This window comes from Sorex fumeus, unplaced genomic scaffold (genome assembly GCF_029834395.1).
Source record: "Sorex fumeus unplaced genomic scaffold, SorFum_2.1 ptg000122l, whole genome shotgun sequence".
NCBI classification, from domain to species: domain Eukaryota; kingdom Metazoa; phylum Chordata; class Mammalia; order Eulipotyphla; family Soricidae; genus Sorex; species Sorex fumeus.
In genome coordinates this window covers 61,932,265-61,950,207 of record NW_026606179.1, presented here as the reverse complement: position 1 = coordinate 61,950,207, position 17,943 = coordinate 61,932,265, and the positions used below count along the sequence as shown (strand labels likewise).

At 63.6% G+C, this 17,943-nt stretch overlaps 2 protein-coding genes across 2 annotated transcripts in view; both read right to left on the bottom strand.

The window, feature by feature from the left end:
- The window catches only part of CDH13 (cadherin 13), a 1,034,759-nt gene that overhangs the window by 26,907 nt on the left and 989,909 nt on the right, over positions 1–17,943 (bottom strand). The window lies entirely within an intron of this gene.
- MLYCD (malonyl-CoA decarboxylase) lies at positions 5,038–9,986 on the bottom strand. The gene is given in 6 exon segments (XM_056135634.1): positions 5,038–5,594; positions 5,596–5,751; positions 5,823–5,972; positions 6,187–6,343; positions 6,787–6,899; positions 9,477–9,986. Coding segments are annotated over 6 exon segments (1,467 nt in total). The 3' UTR covers positions 5,038–5,213.

Below are 17,943 nucleotides of genomic sequence, written 5' to 3'. Positions count from 1 at the left end.
CAGGAAGAGTGGGACCTGGCCCTCCCCTGGGGGAGCCCCCCCATTAGGTGTGGCCACAGGGCATCAGGGCGCCAAGGGCCGGACCGGCCTTTTTGTGGCATCACAGAGTCCTGTGAGGACCCCAGGGACCCACCCGGCCGCCTGGGGGTGGGGCGCAGTGCCAGGGAACCTGGAGCAGGGGCCGTGCGGGCGCATGTGCTGCCCCCCGCTGGACTCAGCTCCCTCACCCGGAGTCCAGACGGTGGGCAGGGCTCCAACCTCCAACCCTCTTGATAGAAGGGGTGGTGTCCTGTTAGCTGGAACGTTCTGGAAAGAGCAGAAAGGAGAAGTGGGACTGTGGCCTGTCCCAGGGGGTCGGGGCATCCCAGCGGGGGCCGGGCTGCCCCCCAGTCTGGGGCAGGGCTGTGCCTCTCCCAGCCTCGGGGTGCAAAAGGGCTGCGAGGCCCCGGCAGTCACGTGTCACCCCAGCCGCTCACTGCGCCCAGGGAAGCCCCCGTCCGCCCATGCCCTGGAATTCGAGACCCCCGGCGCTGCCTCTGCTCTGCAGTGGGGTGCGGGGACACGCAGGGGCTGGGCGGGGCGGGGGCTCCGGGCCAAGGCGGGAAGGTGCCGCGTCGGGTCCCTCCCTCCCCCAAGTGTGTGTCTGCACATGCGTTTGTGTGGCATGGAAGTGTGCGTGCACGTGTGCTACCCGACATACATGTGGCGTGTGTGCACACGTGTGGTGTGTATGGTATCTAAGCGTGTGTGAGACCCCCCAGGTCCTCAGGCATGGCTCGGCTGGCGGCTACGACTCGGGGTCTGAGTGCTGAGGGTTCAATCCTGTCCTTCAGCCGCAGAGGAGGACGACCTCCCGTGGTCAGGGTCTGGGTCTGGGGTCTGGGTCTGGGATCTGGGTCTAGGTCTGGGGTCTGGATATAGGGTCTGGGTCTGGGTCTGGGTCTGGGTCTGGGGTCTGGATCTGGGTCTGGGGTCTGGGTCTGGGGTCTGGGTCTAGGTCTGGGGTCTGGGTCTGGGGTCTGGGTCTGGGTCTGGGGTCTGGATCTGGGTCTGGGGTCTGGGTCTGGGATCTGGGTCTAGGTCTGGGGTCTGGGGTCTGGGTCTGGGGTCTGGATCTGGGTCTGGGGTCTGGGGTCTGGATCTGGGGTCTGGGTCTGGGTCTGGGTCTGGGTCTGGGGTCTGGATCTGGGGTCTGGATCTGGGTCTGGGGTCTGGGGTCTGGATCTGGGTCTGGGTCTGGGGTCTGGGTCTGGGTCTGGGTCTGGGGTCTGGATCTGGGTCTGGGGTCTGGGGTCTGGGTCTGGGTCTGGGTCTGGGTCTGGGGTCTGGATCTGGGTCTGGGTCTGGGGTCTGGGTCTGGGTCTGGGTCTGGGTCTGGGGTCTGGGTCTGGGTCTGGGTCTGGGGTCTGGGGTCTGGGTCTGGGTCTGGGTCTGGGTCTGGGGTCTGGATCTGGGTCTGGGTCTGGGGTCTGGGTCTGGGTCTGGGTCTGGGTCTGGGGTCTGGATCTGGGTCTGGGGTCTGGGGTCTGGGTCTGGGGTCTGGGTCTGGGTCTGGGGTCTGGATCTGGGTCTGGGGTCTGGGGTCTGGGTCTGGGGTCTGGATCTGGGTCTGGGTCTGGGGTCTGGATCTGGGTCTGGGGTCTGGGTCTGGGATCTGGGTCTAGGTCTGGGGTCTGGATCTGAGGTCTGGGTTTAGGTCTGGGGTCTGGGTCTGGGTCTGGGGTCTGGGTCAGTGGGGGCGGGTGTGTGGGCTCCAGCCCGGCTGAGATTGCTGAGTCATGGGCAGGGCGTCCTGCCAGTCTGGTGCTTCCCCAGCGCTGCCCGCGGCAGGAGGTGGGGGGGGGGGAGGGTGGTGGTTAGGGGGGGAGGGGGACTAGAGTCTGGAGAATATACACAGAGGGTCACCTCTGTGCGCCCCCTCCCCGGCTGCCCCCAGGCTCTAGGGTCCAGGGACCGAGTCCTGTCCGGGGCAGCGCTTCTGTCCACGGCTTCTCCCGGGGCTGAGCAGGACACGCCAGACACAGTCGGTGAGCCCCAAACTGAGGCCGGGGGTAGCTCCCAGATCGCCGGACTGGAGGTCCCATCTGCAGCGGCCCCTGGTCCCCCTGCAGGGACCGCTGAGTCACCCGGCCTGGGCTTCCCCTCTACCCCCAGGCTTCGAGGAATCACCAGAAGGCAGCCCTGAGGAGGGGAGTTTGGCCTCTTGGGGGCTGGGGGGCCAGCGGGGGGGAGGGGGGCGCCCCAGCAGGGTGGGCACCGCACTCTTAGAGGAAAGGGAGGAGAAGGGCGCCCTCTGGTGGCCAGCGGGAGAGCCTGCGAGTCCTGGGCCTGGGGCCAGGCTGCCCCCCTCAACACGCGCCTTCTGAGACTCCGGGGAAAGGCCCCCTGCCTGCGGGAAGGCCCGTGGGGACAAGCGAAGCCCAGCCAGCGCCCGTGTGAGCGGCAGCAACCTGGGAGTGAGGCCTTGGCACCGAGATCTGTACACACATGCGCTCACACGGACAGGGACCCACACACTCCTGATACATGTGTGATCACACACCCATACGCTCTCCCACTCGTGATACACGTGTAAACGCACACACGTGCACTCATACGCGTGTGCCCGCCAGGGCGGGTCTCTGACTAAAGGCCAGGAAGTTGGGGCATGTGTGTGGGTGAGAGGGGGCCGGAGGGCAGTCAGTGCTTTGAGTCGGCCTGGGGCGTCCAGGAGACCCATGGCCCCATGGGCCGGGCGCCAGGCAGAGGGGAAGGCCGGGTGGGAGAGCTGCGGGGCCAGACACACACGAGAGCCAGGAGAAGGGCCGAGGTGCCGGGCAGGGGCCTCCCGGGGTGACAGAGGAAAGCAGAGGATGGGCACCAGAAGCCAGGAGCCCACCAGCAGTCCACTGTCCACGCACGGCGGCAAGGCTCTGGGGTGGGTCCCAGCTCGGTGGGCGCGTGTGGCCTCTGTAGGGAAAACAGTGGTGTCCGCTGGGCCTGCCCTAGGCCGCTCCACACCCGGGGGGACCGAGGAGAGGCCGGCAGGGCCTCAGCTGGGATGCGGCAGGGGGCAGAGCCCCGGAGCCTGCTGCAGGGAGGAGGGGGCTGGGAGGCTGCGTGACCCCCTCAGAGTCAGAGGTGGCGTCTGTGCAGGGTCCCAGGGGAGCAGAGCCCACCTGCGTGCACGTGTGCATGAGTGTAGGGCCATCTATGCGCATGTGTGTGCATGAGTGTTGGGCCCAACCTGTGTGCACATGTGTGCATGAGCAGAGCCTCACCTCTGTGCATGTGTGCATGGGTGTAGGCCCACCTGTGGGCACGTGTGTGCATAATGGTAAGGCCATCTATGTGCACGAGTGTGCTCGTGTAGGGCCCACCTGTGTGACCATGTGCATGAGTGCAGGCCCACCTCTGTGCACCTGTGCATGACCATAGGCCCGCCTGTGTGCACGTGTGTGCATGAGCGTAGACCCACCTGTGTGCATGTGTGTATGAGTGTAGGCCTACCTGCAGGCACGTGTGTGCATGAGTGTAGGGCCCACCTGTGTGCACAAGCATAGGGCCATCTAAGTGCACATGTGTAGGGCCACCCATGTGCATGAACATAGACCCACCTGTGTGCATACGTGTGCATGAGTGTAGGGCCACCTATGTACATATGTGCATGAGTGTAGGGCCACCTGTGTACATATGTGCATGCGTGTAGGGCCACCTGTGTACATATGTGCACGAGTGTAGGACACCTGTGTGCATGTGCATAGACCCGCCGTGTGCGTGAGTGCAGGCCCACCTGTGTGCACGAGTATAGGGGCACCTGTGTATGTGTGCATAATTGTAGATCCACCTGTGTGACTGTGTGCATGAGCGTAGACCCACCTGTGTGCATGTGTGTAGGCCCACCTGTGTGCATGTGTGTATATGACTGTAGGGCCCACCTGTGTGCGTGAATGTATGGCCACCTGTGTGCACGTATGAATATGACCCACCACAGAAACCAACGGCACGCACCGGGTGCACTACAGCCACCCCCACCACTGCCATTGGCAGAGGATGGCATGGGGTGTGTGAATGCCAGGTGAATCACCCTGAGAGAAACTGGCTGGAAGCTGGCGGGTGGGAGCGAGGCCCGGCAGTGCCCACACCCGTGCCTCAGTGCTGGTGCTGCCCAACCCAGTCGGGCGGGGTCACGGTGCACAGGCCGCGTGCAGCGGCTGCTGGGAAGGGAGCCCAGCTACCAGTTGCCACCTGCAAGGGCCGCAGGAAGCAGCTCACAGCCCAACGCCTCGGGCGGGGCTGGCGAATCAGCCAGGTGGGGGTTCTGACAGCTGGGGCGCAGGGCATGGTGGTCACCTGTCCCTCCTGCCCCAACCGGACTCACCAGCCCCAAAGCCGCCCCTTGTGCTCCCGCCTGCCCCAGCCCAGTGCCCTCTAAGAAAACGCCCGCCTGCTGGCTAGGAGGATCACCAGGCCCCTCAGTGCTGGGCTCAGGGGAAATGGGCACCACGGGCCCAGGGGAGAGGGGTCACGGGGACCGTTCTGCTTGGTTCGAGCATCTTGTCTGGGAATCCCTCACAAGGCTGCGGGAAAATGGTGTCCATCAGGGCGCCGCACCCACGGCAGCCAAGGGGGTCCCCAGGGGCCCACAGGAGCCCAGCACAGGCAGAGCCGCCAAGAACAGAGGAAATAGGAGGGCTGGGGGCAGAGGGACGCACTGTCCGCTGAGCACTCACTGGGCACAGCGGCCACAGGCACAGACACGCCTGCATGGGTACACGCACCCCACGGAGCACAGCATGGGCGCACACCCTCACCCCCCCGTTGCACACACCCACACCACACACATACCCACACCACGTACACCCGCACAGGTACTTACAGGTACAGAACACACACCCACACGTGTGCAAACACACCTACCCAGGCACGACCGGACACACCCACACGCAACACACGCCCATGTTCACCGTGCGCACAGCCCGCCTCTCCCCGGGGCCCAGACCCACCCGTACCCTGGGGCGGGGCCGAGGCGGACGTGCCCTCAGTGATGCTCCAAGCTCTGCGACACATCTGTCCTTTACTGCCCCGTCCACTGAGCCGGGTCCGTGTCACCGCGAGAAGCCCTGAGCAGCGGCACTTCTCGTGCTCGCGAAAATCCCGCGGGTGGGGGTGGGGGTGGGGGTTGTGCAGACGGGAGGGGCGCGTCCAGGAGCCGCCGTCGCCGTCCCCGTCCCCTAGAGCTTGCTGTGCTTCTGGAACTGGGCCACCAGCCCCAGCACCTGCTCGGACGCCTTGATGGTCTTGGCGCCCAGGTAGGCCGTGCTGTTGGCGGCCGTCTCCTCCAGGAAGTAGCGGTAGTTGACCATGAGGCCGCAGGAGCCCGCCAGGCCCCGGGCGCTGGTGTCCGCCATCCAGTTGAGGCGCCAGAGCACGGCGCCGTTCTGCAGGTGGAAGTTGGCCACGGGGTTGAGGGCGTAGCCGCGGTGCTTCTCGCCGTACAGGTACCAGGCGCAGAGCCGCAGCAGGGGCGCCCGCAGCGCCCGCGCCAGCTCCGCCGACTGCACCCAGTCGCCGCTGGCCAGGAGGCGGCGCAGGGCGTCGGGCAGCGGCCCCCCCGGCCAGCGCCTGCAGCTCCTGCCGCTCCGCGTCCAGGAAGAGCTCGCCGGCGGCGCCCGGGTCCTTGGCGAGCGCGCCCAGCTGCGCCAGCAGCCACTTGGTGAAGCCGGGGATGGGCGAGAGGCTGGAGAAGGCGCCCAGCTGCGGGAACTCCCTCTGCGGGGCACCGGCGGCGGGTCACGGGCGGCCCGGCCCCTCCCCGCCCCCCCGCCCGGGCGCGGCCTCACCTGCAGCTCCTTCACCACCCGCTTGATGAGGAAGGTGCCCAGCTCCACGCCCTTCAGGCCCGGCTTCGTGAGGCTGATGGAGTAGAACACGGCGGCCGACACGTTGCCCGGCTGCTCGGCCTCGGCGGGCGGCTCCTCCCTCACGATCTCCTGCGAGGCAGAGGCGGCCGCGGCGGCGTCTGTCCCCGTCTCTGTCCCCCGCAGGGATGTCCCCGCTGCTCAGAGCCAGAGCCCGGACCCCCGGGACCCCCGGGACCGGCCGCCTCCCGCCCGGGCCTCGTCCCGTCCCCGGGGCCCGGCGCTGCCCAGCCTCCGCCCGGCTCGTCTCCTCGCGACGTCCCCGGGCGCCGAGGGGGGCCGGTACCTGGATGGCGCTGGAGATGTCCCGGGTCAGAGCCACGTACAGCACCACCAGCGGGTCCCCGGGGCTGGCGCAGTGGGAGAAGAAGTAGCACCTCCGGTAGGGGCCCACGCGCTGCTTCATGTCCATCCAGTCCTTGACCGGGTGCACGGCCTCCGACCTGCAGCACGGGCGTCATCACCCCGGGGTGCACAGCACCCCTGCAGGCCGCCCCGCGACGGCCAGGCAGACGGGCAGGCACAGCAAGGAGGGGAGGGGAGGGAGGAGGGGCGGGGAGGAGGATCAGGGAGGAGGGAGGGACAGGGAGGAGAGACAGGGAGGAGAGAGGAGAGGTGGGGAGGAGGGAGCAGGGATGGGAGGATGGAGGAGGGGGGAGGAGAGAGGAGGGAGGGAAGGAGGGAGGGAGGGGAGGAGGGAGGGGGAGGGAGGAAGAAGGGGAGGAAGGTGGGGAGGAGGGAGGAGGAAGGGGAGGAGGGCAGGGAGGAGGGAGCAGGGCAGGGAGGATGGAGGAAAGGAGGAGGGAGGGGAGGAGGGAGCAGGGCAGGGAGGATGGAGGAAAGGAGGAGGGAGGGGAGGAGGGGCGGGCGGGAGGCGCGTACTCACTCGCTGATCTTCTGCAGCACTTCGCAGGGCGAGTGCCAGGTGAGGCGCTCAAGGCAGAGGAAGCCCTGGGAGAACCACTCGGACAGCAGGGCCCGCAGCACCCCGTTCATCTCCTGGGGAGAGGCGGCGTCCAGGGTGGTGGAGGAGGGCTCCAGCCCCGGCCCCTCCAGCCCCGTCCCCGCCTGCAGCCCCCGGGGGCCCAGCGAGTGCCTCCCCTCCCCCCTCCCCACTGCAAGCGAGCACTGTGAATCACGGGGGAGCACCCCCAGCCTGACAGACCCCCCAGCCCGTCAGCGCCCCATTCCCTGCTCCCTGGGGCAGGACGATGAGGAAATGAGGGATGCCGGGGGCCGGGCAGGCGCCTGTCCTGCCTGTGACTGACCCGGGGGTCCCCCAGCCGGCCAGGAGTGAGCCCTGAGCAGTGCTGGGTGTGGCTCAAGAACAGAGAAGGGGGCGACGGGTGGACGGGTGGGGAGGCCCCTCCCCTCCAGGGGGTCAGCCCCTTCCCTCCCAGCTCTCAGCTAGCACACGAGACCTGGAACACGAGTTCTGGAACGGCTGTCCAGGCGCTGGACTTGGCCCAGCAGAGGAGAGCAGAGGCAGAGGTGTGACCACGTCGGGGCACCTTGGAAGACACAGGGTGACCCCGTGCCCGTCTCTTCCTTCGTCCTTCCCACGGCAGGCGGAAGGCGGTGCAATGGCAGAACCCCAGCAGCTACCGTGCGCCGTGAGGTGACTGGGCGTGGGTGTCCCCAGGGACTGGGCACTTCCTGGTAACCTGGCACCCCTCCCGGGGCTGCGGGCTCAGGAGGCACAGAGCCCTTCCGACTCCTCCCTCCCGGCCCAACACTCAGCCAGCCCGACACCCGGACAGCAGGTCAGCACACGGACGAGGGACAAACGCCAAGCATGCGGCCACATGTGTCCCGACAGACGCCATGCCACTGTTCCGAAGACTTGGCCCCTCTGGGTCCCACACGGTCCCAGGGTGCCGGACGCCACCCGCAGCCCCCGACCTACACCTCTCGGGTTCCTCAGAGTGCAGGGGGGAGTCTCACACATCCCACAGGCATGTGCCAACGCACACAGTACCGGGCGCACACATGGTCATACGTGCCCAAACCGAGCCCCACTGGGCTGGACACACCCACGCCGGGTGTAAGGATGCACCCCTGCCCCTCCCCCGGCAAGGGTACCACGGGCGCCGCTGGACACTCCTTTCCGAGTCACGGTCACCTGCTCTGGGGGGGGTCCCTGGCCGCCCACCCAAGCCCCAGCTGAGCTGTCTGCCCGCCTGGGGCAGGAACGGGCAGCAGGGGCGTCTGGCCCCAGCTCGGCCAACTGGTGGGTGTCCTGGCGTTCCCCACGGTGTGGACCGGGGGTGGGGTGCAGTGACTCCGCACCCTGATGGCCGGCATGCCCGACTGTCTCAGCCTCCCGCCAGCCTGTCCCCCTCCCCGACTGCCGGGACACCCCTCAACGCCCAGCACCTCTGGGGTATCCGCCAGCTGCCAGCACAGAGGACACAGTCACCCGCCAGGCCCAGGGCAAAACCACAACCTACTTGGCCAGCAAACCTGACCCACATCCTGAGAAGGAGCAGATGCAGGGGTGCGGGCAGGGCCAGGAGTGGCGGCCCAGTGGACGGGACGCGGCTAAAGCCCGCCACAGTGGGGAGGACCCGCATCTTCCCTCGGCTGTCCTCCCCCCACGCAGGGCGGAGACCGGCAAGGGTCCCGCCACAGCGAGGCCTTTCTTGGATGCATCTGGCAGGACAGTTCAACAGGTGCTGTCTGAAAACGCTGCAGCCCGCAGAGTTTGGCATGTCGGAAACTCCCAGGGACAGTCAGTCTTGCTGGCTGAAAGGGTGAGGCCGCGGTCCCCCGAACCAGGGGACTACCGTGAGCGCCCGTCATCGTTATGTAAGCCCTGAAAGCACATGCTGGTGGCAGGGAGCCCCGGGGCCTAGGGCTCGGCCGCCCCCAGGGAACTTCAGGGCCGCAGGGCTGTGGTTTTGCCCCACAGGCTGAGCCGGAGAGAAGCGCCGGGAAACCGGGTGCAGATCTCCCCGCCCTTCCCACAAGTGTGGAGGCCGCCCACTTCTGTGATTTGTGCGTGTGTCACACCTGGCGGTGCTGAGGGAGTGGTGCTTGGTCTGCGCGCAGGGCTCGCACCTGTCTCTGCAATCAGGAGTCAGTCCTGGTTTTGTGGTAAGGGCTCACTGCCGTCTGTGTGCTCAGGGCTGACTCCTGCCGGCATTCAGGGCTCGCTCCCGGCTCCGTGCTCGGGGCTCACTCCCGGCTCTGTGCTCGGGGCTGACTCCCGTCTGCATCCAGGGCGCGCTCCTGTCCCTGCCTGCCATCAGGGGTCAGCCCGGGTTTTGCGGCAGGGGGTGGCTCCTGGCTCCGTGCTCAGGGCTGACTCCTGTTTGCCTCCAGGGCTCGCTCCCGGCTCTGTGCTCGGGGCTCACTCCCGTCTGTGTGCTCAGGGCTGACTCCCGCCTGCCTCCAGGGCTCGCTCCCGGCTCCGTGCTCGGGGCTGACTCCCGCCCGCGCCCAGGGCGCGCTCCTGCCCCTGCCCCTGCCATCGGGGGTCCGGCGCGGGGTGGCTCCTGGCCAAGCGCCCGCCCTGGACCTGGACCTCCTCCTCCTCCTCCTCCCCCGGGCCGCCCCGCCCCCTCCGCGCCTTACCCGCACGTGCGGGCCCTCCAGCAGCTTGAGCGCCTGCGCCTCGAGCAGGTCGGCGCGCAGCTGCACCAGGAAGCGCACGCCGCCGTCCAGCTTGCCGATGTGCTGGAAGAGGCCGCGGTAGCGCGGCACGAGCGCGTGGCGCAGCCGGTCCTCGGCCAGCAGCAGCGCCGCGTCCTCCCGCGGCTGCGCGCGCAGCCGCAGCAGCCCGGCGCTGTGCTCGGCCACCTGCCCGTGGTCCACGCCGAAGCCGCGCGCCAGGCGGCCCAGCAGCTGCGCCCGCTCGGCCGCGCGCGCCAGGCCGCCGTAGAAGCTCACGAAGTCGGCGCACTGGCCCTCGGCGGGCGCGGCCGTGCGCTCGCGCAGCTCGTAGGCGGGCGCGGCCGGCACGGCGCGGCGCAGCAGCTCGTCCATGGCGCGCTCGGGGGCCGCCCGCGCGCTGCGGGCCCGGGGCGGCGGCGGCGGCGCGAGCCGCGGCGGGAGGACGCGCCGCCAGCGCCCGAGGCCGCGCATCCCGCCGGCCGCCGGCGCGCGCGCTTCCGCCTTCCGGCTTCCGGCGGCCGGCGCACGCCGCGCCCATTGGCCGGGCCCCGCGGCCGGCGGCCAATCCGGCGCCCGAGCGGCGCGGGCGGGGCGGGGCGGGGCGCGGCCCGCGGCCAAGTGCCGGCAAAGGTCGGCGCGGGGACTCGCGGGCGGCCAAAGTCACGGGCGGCGGGCGAGGCCTGCGGCGGGGCGGCGGCGGCGGCGGCGGGGCGCCCCGTCCGTCCGTCCGTCCCTGTCCGTCCGTCCGTCTCTGTCCGTCTGTCCGTCTGTTCATCCACCTGTCCGTCCGTCCCTCCTTCAGTCCGTCTGGCCGTCGTCCATCTGCCTGCCTGCCTGCCTGCTTGTTTGTCTGTCCGTCCATCCGCCTGTCCGTCCGTCCATCCGTCCGCCCATCATCTGTCTGTCCGTCTGTATGTCTGTCTGCCTGCCTGTCTGTCCTTCCTTCTGTCCTTCCGTCTGTCTGCCTGTCCGTCTCTACATCTGTCTGCCTGTCCCTCCGTCCATCTGTCTGTCCGTCCATCCGCCTGTCTGTCTGTCCATCGATCTGTCTGTCCCTCCGTCTTTCCGTCCGTCCGTCCGTCCGTATGTCTGTCTGCAGGGTGTTGGCACCGCCCATCCCAGCCATGGCCTAAGCGCGTTATCCTGTGCATCCGACAGTTGCACCAAAACGGTTTTGTCAGTGATTTTTTAGGGTGGCCAATTTCTGCCCCTGCGAATCTTCACACAATACCTGCACCCTCTTTTCTGTTTTTGCTTTTAGGCCACATCCGGCCGGTGCTCAGGGCTTAGTCCTGACTCTGCTCAGGGTCCACTCCTGGGGGGCTGCTTGAGGGATGATGGGATGGGGGGGACCCTCTGGGGATTGAAGCTGGCTCTGCCGCGTGCCAAGTAAACGCCTCACCTGCTGTCTCATCTCATCTCTTCACCCATCACCCCACTATTTTTATCCGAAGGAGTAAAAGACATAAAAGTGTTAGGACACTCCAGTGCGGCAGCCCGCGCGGGTCCAAGCTCTCGGCCCTACGTCCAGCACCGTCCCAGGACTTTCACAGACCCCCACAGGGGCTCCCTAGGACCTTCTTGCCAGCCCTCTCCTCCCTCCCCGACCCTGACACACCCATTCATTCCAGAGTGTGGTCACCCTCCCTGGGTGCAGGTCGCTGCTAGGAACGGAGTAAGACGGTGACCCAGACAGTTCCCACCTGCCCACCCAGCTATGCTCTAAAGCAGAGGTGGCAAAGAAAACCAGAGTGTATGATGTGCTTGTGAGGTCAGTGGTGGACCAGGGCAGGGCTGCAGTGGCCGCCCCACCGGCCCGATGACCAGTGAGGTCGTCTCCAAGCGAGGAGGTGTGTGGAAGCTGATAAGTTTGTTGAGGGGTCTGGGATGGGTGGTCCAGAAGCACATTTCTGTGCCCTGCCCTTCACCTGACACCGCAGCCGTGCTGGTTTCTGCTTAGAGCAGCCCTGGGCCCGCCCTTTGTCCCCGCCACCAGCTGTTACTCGGGGCTGCTCTGTGCCAGGCTCCCTCCTGCCCAGCCCGGCCGCCTCAGCGGCCTGTGAACTCTCTAAAGTGTTTCTGGACTCACAGGCTCGGCCAAGGGCGTCAACCCCGGGCGAGGCTCCTCCCCAGCCCCCCGCAGCCTGTGCTCTGAGATCCGGCATTCCCACGCAGGCTTACAGATTTCAGGATGGGTTTTGAGAACATGAGATTTGGGGGGCGGTGTGGTCCAGGATGTGGTTGGGAGCGGAGGCTGTGGTGGTCCGTGCCGCTGAGGGTGGCAGGAAAGCCGCTGCTCATAGGCTGCCAGACGCTTGCCCCCAGTAGGGAGGGTCCCGCCAGGGTTAGCGAGAGGCTGGAGGGGCTAGTAGGGCCTGATGACAAATTTAGTGGAATCCAAAGAACACCCAGCTGGGGGCCTCCTGTGTCCTTTGAAGGAGAGAAGCCTCAGCCCCAGCGACAGCACAGCAGGAAGGGCGCTTGCCTTGCACATGGCCGACCTGGTTCGATTCCCCGTGTATCATATGCCCCCCCACCCCCCAAGCTCTGCCAGGAATAATGTCTGAGCTCAGAGCCAGGAGTAAGCCCTGAGCACTGCTGCATGTGATCCCCAAACAAAAAGAAAAACAGGAAAGGAGACTGCTGGGGGTGAGTATGTGTGAATAGATAGTACGGCGGGGAGGCACTTGCCTTGCATAAAACCCACTTTATCCTTAGCACCATGTATAATCTCCTAAGTACTGATGGGAGTGAGTCCTGAGCACAGAGCCGGGAGTGAGCCCTGAGCACAGAGCTGGGAGTGAGCCCTGAGCACAGGTCAAGAGGGAGGGGCTGGAGCAATAGCACAGCAGGTAGGGCATTTGCCTTGCAACGCGGTCAACCTGGGTTCGATTCCCAGCATCCCATATGGTCCCCTGAGCACTGCCAGGGGTAATTCCTGAGTACAGAGCCAGGAGTAACCCCTGTGCATTGATGGCTGTGACCCAAAAAGCAAAAAGAAAAAAAAAAAAGAAAAGAAAAGAGTGAGCCTCGAGCACAGAGCCAGGAGTCAGCCCTGAGCACAGAGCCGGGAGTCAGCCCTGAGCATAGAGCCAGAAGTCAGCTCTGAGCACTGCTGGGTGACCCAGCCCCAGGATAAACCTCCCCCAGGTTCTAGGGAGGGGGCAGGGAGGGCCCAAGGCTGCTGAGAACCCACGGGGACAGGACAGGCCGCTGAGGGCAGGAGCTGCCTTGCTTGGGGATGTCCAGGGCGACGGGTCAGTGGGAACAGGAGGGTTGAGCCCCTCAGAGTGGTGACGGGTGTGGCACTCACGTCCCTCTGCGCCCCCCAGGGTGTCTGTGCCGGTGCTGCAGGCTCCAGCCAAGCCTGACGTCCCTCTCTGCCTCAGCAACCAGCTTGGTCGCGCCCTTCCTAAAGGCCACCCGCTCTTCTCATCACCACCCTGCAGGCCCGGGACTCTGATGCTCATTTCCCAGAGGTGGGATGGACAGAGGATGCGGGCATGGCCCGGGGCTTGGCCTGAGCCTGACAGTATGGAAGGGCTGGGTGGCAGGGCCGGGTGGGATGGCCTGGGCCAGGCCCTCTGCTTGCACAGGCAGGAAGAACTGATCCTGGCTCTGCATGTTGGCTCGTTTGGCAGACACGGCCACTAAGGGCCTTCCAGGACAGGGCCGTGGCTGGCGGGCTGCAGCCCCATGGTGGGGAACGGTGGGGACTTTTCCAGCGGGCCCACACTGGCCGCGTGCCATCTGCTCTGTGTCTGCACGGCCCTGTTCTGCCATCAGGACACCCCAGGCCCTCCCCTGTCCCCTCCGTTCACACCCTGGCTTGCTCCTGCTTTGGGGGCAACTTGTTTTTCCCCTGGTTCCAATGCCCCCCTCCCTGTCTCCGCCTCTCTCTGCTCCTGCTCTGGGTCAAAAGACCACCCTGAGGGGGGCTGGAGCAATAGCACAGTGGGTAGGGCGTTGGCGTTTGCCTTGCATGCGGCCAACCTGGGTTCGATTCCCAGCATCCCATAGGGTCCCCTGAGCACCGCCAGGGGTAATTCCTGAGTGCAGAGCCAGGAGTAACCCCTGTGCAATTGCTGGGTGTGACCCAAAAAGCAAAAAAAAAAAAAAAAAAAAAAAGACCACCCTGATTCGATAGCACAGCGGGTAGGGCGTTCGCCTTACAAGCGGCCAACATGGCCGACCCGAGTTCGATTCCTCCGCCCCTCTCGGAGAGCCCGGCAAGCTACCGAGAGTATTCGATATGCCAGACACAGTAACAACAAAGTCTCCAATGGAGACGTTACTGGGCCCGCTCGAGCAAATCGACGATCAACGGGAGGGCCTTTTAACCCTGATTCATAAGTGAACGTATGGGGCTGGATTAATAGCACAGCGGTTAAGGTGTTTGCCTTGCACGCAGCCAACCCGGGTTCGATTCCCAGCATCCCATATGGTCCCCCAAGCACTGCCAGGAGTAATTCCTGAGTGCATGAGCCAGGAGTAACCCCTGTGCAACGCCGGGTGTGACCCAAAAAGGAAAAAAAAAACGTGAACACAGACATGGGACAGTGGCAGCTCAGGAATGAGCCCACCCACAGAAACGCAGGACGTGTACAGCGGGAACCACAGGCGCTGTCGGAGGGATGCCAAGGAGGAGGAGGACCAGCGATGGTTGCGGAGTGGGCGGCAGACCTGACGGATGACTCACAGACTCAGTGCAGTTCCTGCAGACATTCATTTATTAATTTATTTGGTTTTTGGGTCACACCGGCAATGCTCAGGGGTTGCTCCTGGCTCTGCACTCAGGAATCACTCTTGGTGGTGCTCGGGGAACCGTGTGGGGTGCCGGGGATCGAACCTTGTGTGCAAGGCAAACACCTTCCCTGCTGTGTTATATCGCTCTGGCCCTTCCTGCAGAAATTTCAGTGTCAGAAATGGAGAAATGAACCCGAGGTCCACAGGGCAGGGACACGAACACCAAGACACCCCTTAAACGGGGCAGAGGGCATAGGGCAGGCCTCAGACTTCTTGATTTCAAAATGTGCCTGAAGCAACAGTCACCCAAGCTCTGGCAGAAAGACAGGCGAGGGGTGAAAAGCAAAGGTTGAGAAATCACTCCGTTCAGCCGCCCTCTTGTTTGTTTTGGGGCCGTATCCGGCTGTGCTCTGGGCTTCCTCCCCGCTCTGTGCTCAAGGATCACTCCTGGTGGGCGGGGGAGTGCCAGGGGATGCCAGGGGTTGAGTTTATAATCTGACAGAGAGACTGGTAAATTTCTCTAAAGGACAAGACAGAAAATATTTTATGCTTTGAAGACATACAAATTCTTATTACTGAATGTTACAGTCATTCAACCCCGTCACTGTTGCAAGAAGGTGACTGTGTAGGTATGGATACATTTCAATACAACATTATTTGCAAAACAGTGGCATTTGCAGTCCAGGCCCATTGTGTTACCCCACCAACCCTCAACATAGTAGCAAGCCCAGGAGTTTTTTGTTTGTTTTTGGGCTCCGCCGACTGTGCTCAGGCTAACTCCTGGCTCTGTGCTCAGGGATCACTTCTGGTGGGCTTGAAGGGGGGGTTGCTGGGAATTGAACCTGGGTCAGCACGGGCAAGTCTCAGCTATGCTATCGCTCCAGTCCTGGACCCATAATTTTTTTTTTTTTTTGCTTTTTGGGTCACACCCGGCAATGCACAGGGGTTCCTCCTGGCTCATGCACCCAGGAATTGCTTCTGGTGGTGCTTGGGGGACCATATGGGATGCTGGGAATCGAACCTGTGTCAGCCATGCTGGCTGCGTGCAAGGCAAACGCCCTACCCGCTGTGCTATCGCTCCAGTCCCCACCCGTGAGGTCTTGTCTGATGAGGCCTCAGACCAGTCAGTGCACGTGATGCTGGAGCAACAGAAAAGCGGAGGCAGAGGAGGAGTCTGGACCACATTAAAGATCCCTCATAGGACTAAAGACCTATGCAAGCTAAGGTCGATCAAAGCTAAAATTCTTGAAAGGAAAAATAAGTGCAAAACTAGGGATTGGACTTTTTTTTCCTTAAATATGACACTGAACAACAACAACAAAAGAAAAATCAATAAACTGAACCTTCTCAAAGTTAGAAGTTGGACTGGAGAGAAGCTCAAGTGGGTGGGTGCTGCCTTTGCCTGTGACCAAGCTGGGTTCAGTTCCTGGAGCCCCACATCATCCCCCAGTGCATGGCCAGGAATAATCCCGGAGCACGGAGCCAGGAGTAAGGCCTGAGCAGGGATGGGTGTGGCCCCAAACTCCTCCCCAACCCCGAATGAAACATTCATGCGTTTCAGGACACTGTCAGGAAAAATCCCATCTGCACAGGATGAGGGAAATACTTGCAAGTCAGATAATCTGCCAGGGACCTACATCTGCAGTACACAAAGATCTGCATTTCCAACAGTCAAAGACAACGCAACGAGAGACCAGGAAAGGATCTGAAGAAGGATTTCTGAGAAGGCGTGTGGTGACCGACGGGCCGTGACAGGGTGCTGGACGTCATCGGTCACTCGGGGCTGAGAGTCGAGGCTGAGAAGGTGGGCTGCTAACCCCCGGGAGTGGAGGAACGGTAAAAGGAAGCTAGTGGGGCTGGAATGATAGCACAGCGGATAGGGCATTTGCCTTGCACGCGGCCGACCCGGGTTCAATTCCCAGAGTGCAGAGCCAGGAGGAACCCCTGTGCATCACTGGGTGTGACCCAAAAAGCAAAAATAAATAAATAAATAAAAATAAAAGGAAGCTAGTAATAAGGAAAGAAGTGTCGGTGCGTTAAGGGGTTTTTTTGGGCCATACCCAGAGATGCTCAGGGACTTTTTCTGGCTCTGTCCCCAGAAAAGACCCGGGCGGTGCTGGGGCCCAGAGGAGGTGCTGCTGGCCTTTCAAGCAGGGTCCAGCGGTGGCAGCTGAGTGAGGCCAGCCCCTTCCCTCGGTCTCTCTGCCCACTCCGCTGCTGCTCAGCGCAGCGCCAGTATATACGGGCTTTCCCTACATCAGCCAGGCGTGATGCCCTGAGTACCAGCATGCTGGCTACGAGTCAGCCTCATGCATCCACCCAACCTGGACCAGGAGTCGGGGGGCACATTCAGTCTTGCAGCCCCTCCCCCCCCCCCGGGTCAAACGTCAGATCAAGCTTTGGCCGTTACTGGTCCCCTGGGGTTGGGTCGGTTTGCTCAGACAGCTCGCAGAACCCAGGGAAGCATGTCACGCGTTAGGCAGAAGTATGGGTGGGGCAGGGTCTGGGGAGAGGAGGGAGTTGGCCTCCACGGTCACGTCCCACGCTCCGAGCGGTCACTAAGCTGGGTGCTCAACCCACTGTGTTGGTTTTTATGGAGGTTTCGGTACATAGATGGGCTTAATCGAATCATTGGCCGCTGGGCATCAATTCAGCCTGCTGAGGCCAGGGGGCTACTGAAACTCTGAGCCCTTTATCACAGGGTTGGGGGCTAGATACGCAGCCCCCAGCCTGAAAACTGCTTCCCCCAAGCCGCCTTCTGAGCAGACAAAGGTCGTCTATAGTGGAGAGGCTGAGAAGCTAAAATTTTTTTTTTTGCTTTTTGGGTCACACCTGCTATGCTCAGGGGTTCCTCCTGGCTCTGCACTCAGGAATTTCTCCTGGCGATGCTCAGGGCACCCTATGGGATGCTGGGCTTCGAACCCGGGTCGGCCACATGCAAGAGGGAAACGCCCTCCCCACTGTGCTATTGCCCCAGCCCAAAACTGGAATGTTTAATTGTAATTTTTTTGTGTGTGTGGTGGGTTGGGGTACATACTCCGAAGTACTCAGGGCTGACTCCTGGCTCTGCACGTAGGGATCTGTCCTGGAGGGGCCCCGGGGCTGTATGTGGTTCCAGGGATCGAATCCAGGTCAGCCGCATGCAAGGCAAGTACCCTCCCTGCTGTCCTGTCCCTGGCCCTAGAGCTCGGAGCTCGTCCATGCCCCCAGCAGCATCTTAAATGGACAAGGTGACACCAAGCACCATGGTTCCCTTAGTGAGGAAATGTCCAGGAAGGGGCAGCAAGTAGTGTCACAGCCACCGAGCTGGGCGAGGGAGGACTGGGAGGACAGTCCAGCCTGTGTTACTCCCTGCTGGGAGAGGGAATTCTCTGCCCCGGAGCAGAATGACTGCGTGTGGCCATGCCCAAGGCCGCTGAGTCACGCGCTAGAGTGAAACAATGGTGAATTTTTTGTGTACTGCGAAACTGATCTCAAAAACAAAAACAGAAAAACAACCGAAAAAACCCAGCACCCACCCGTGACTGTCCCAGGGGGGCCAGCACCGCAGCAGTTCCACCAGGAGAATCAGGTCGATGTGGCCCGGCTCAGGCAGGGGTGCGGAGGGGAGGCACACGGGCGGGGATGGCCTCAAAGACGCTCAGATAGAAAATATTTCATTAAAGGAAAGCTGGGGGGAAAC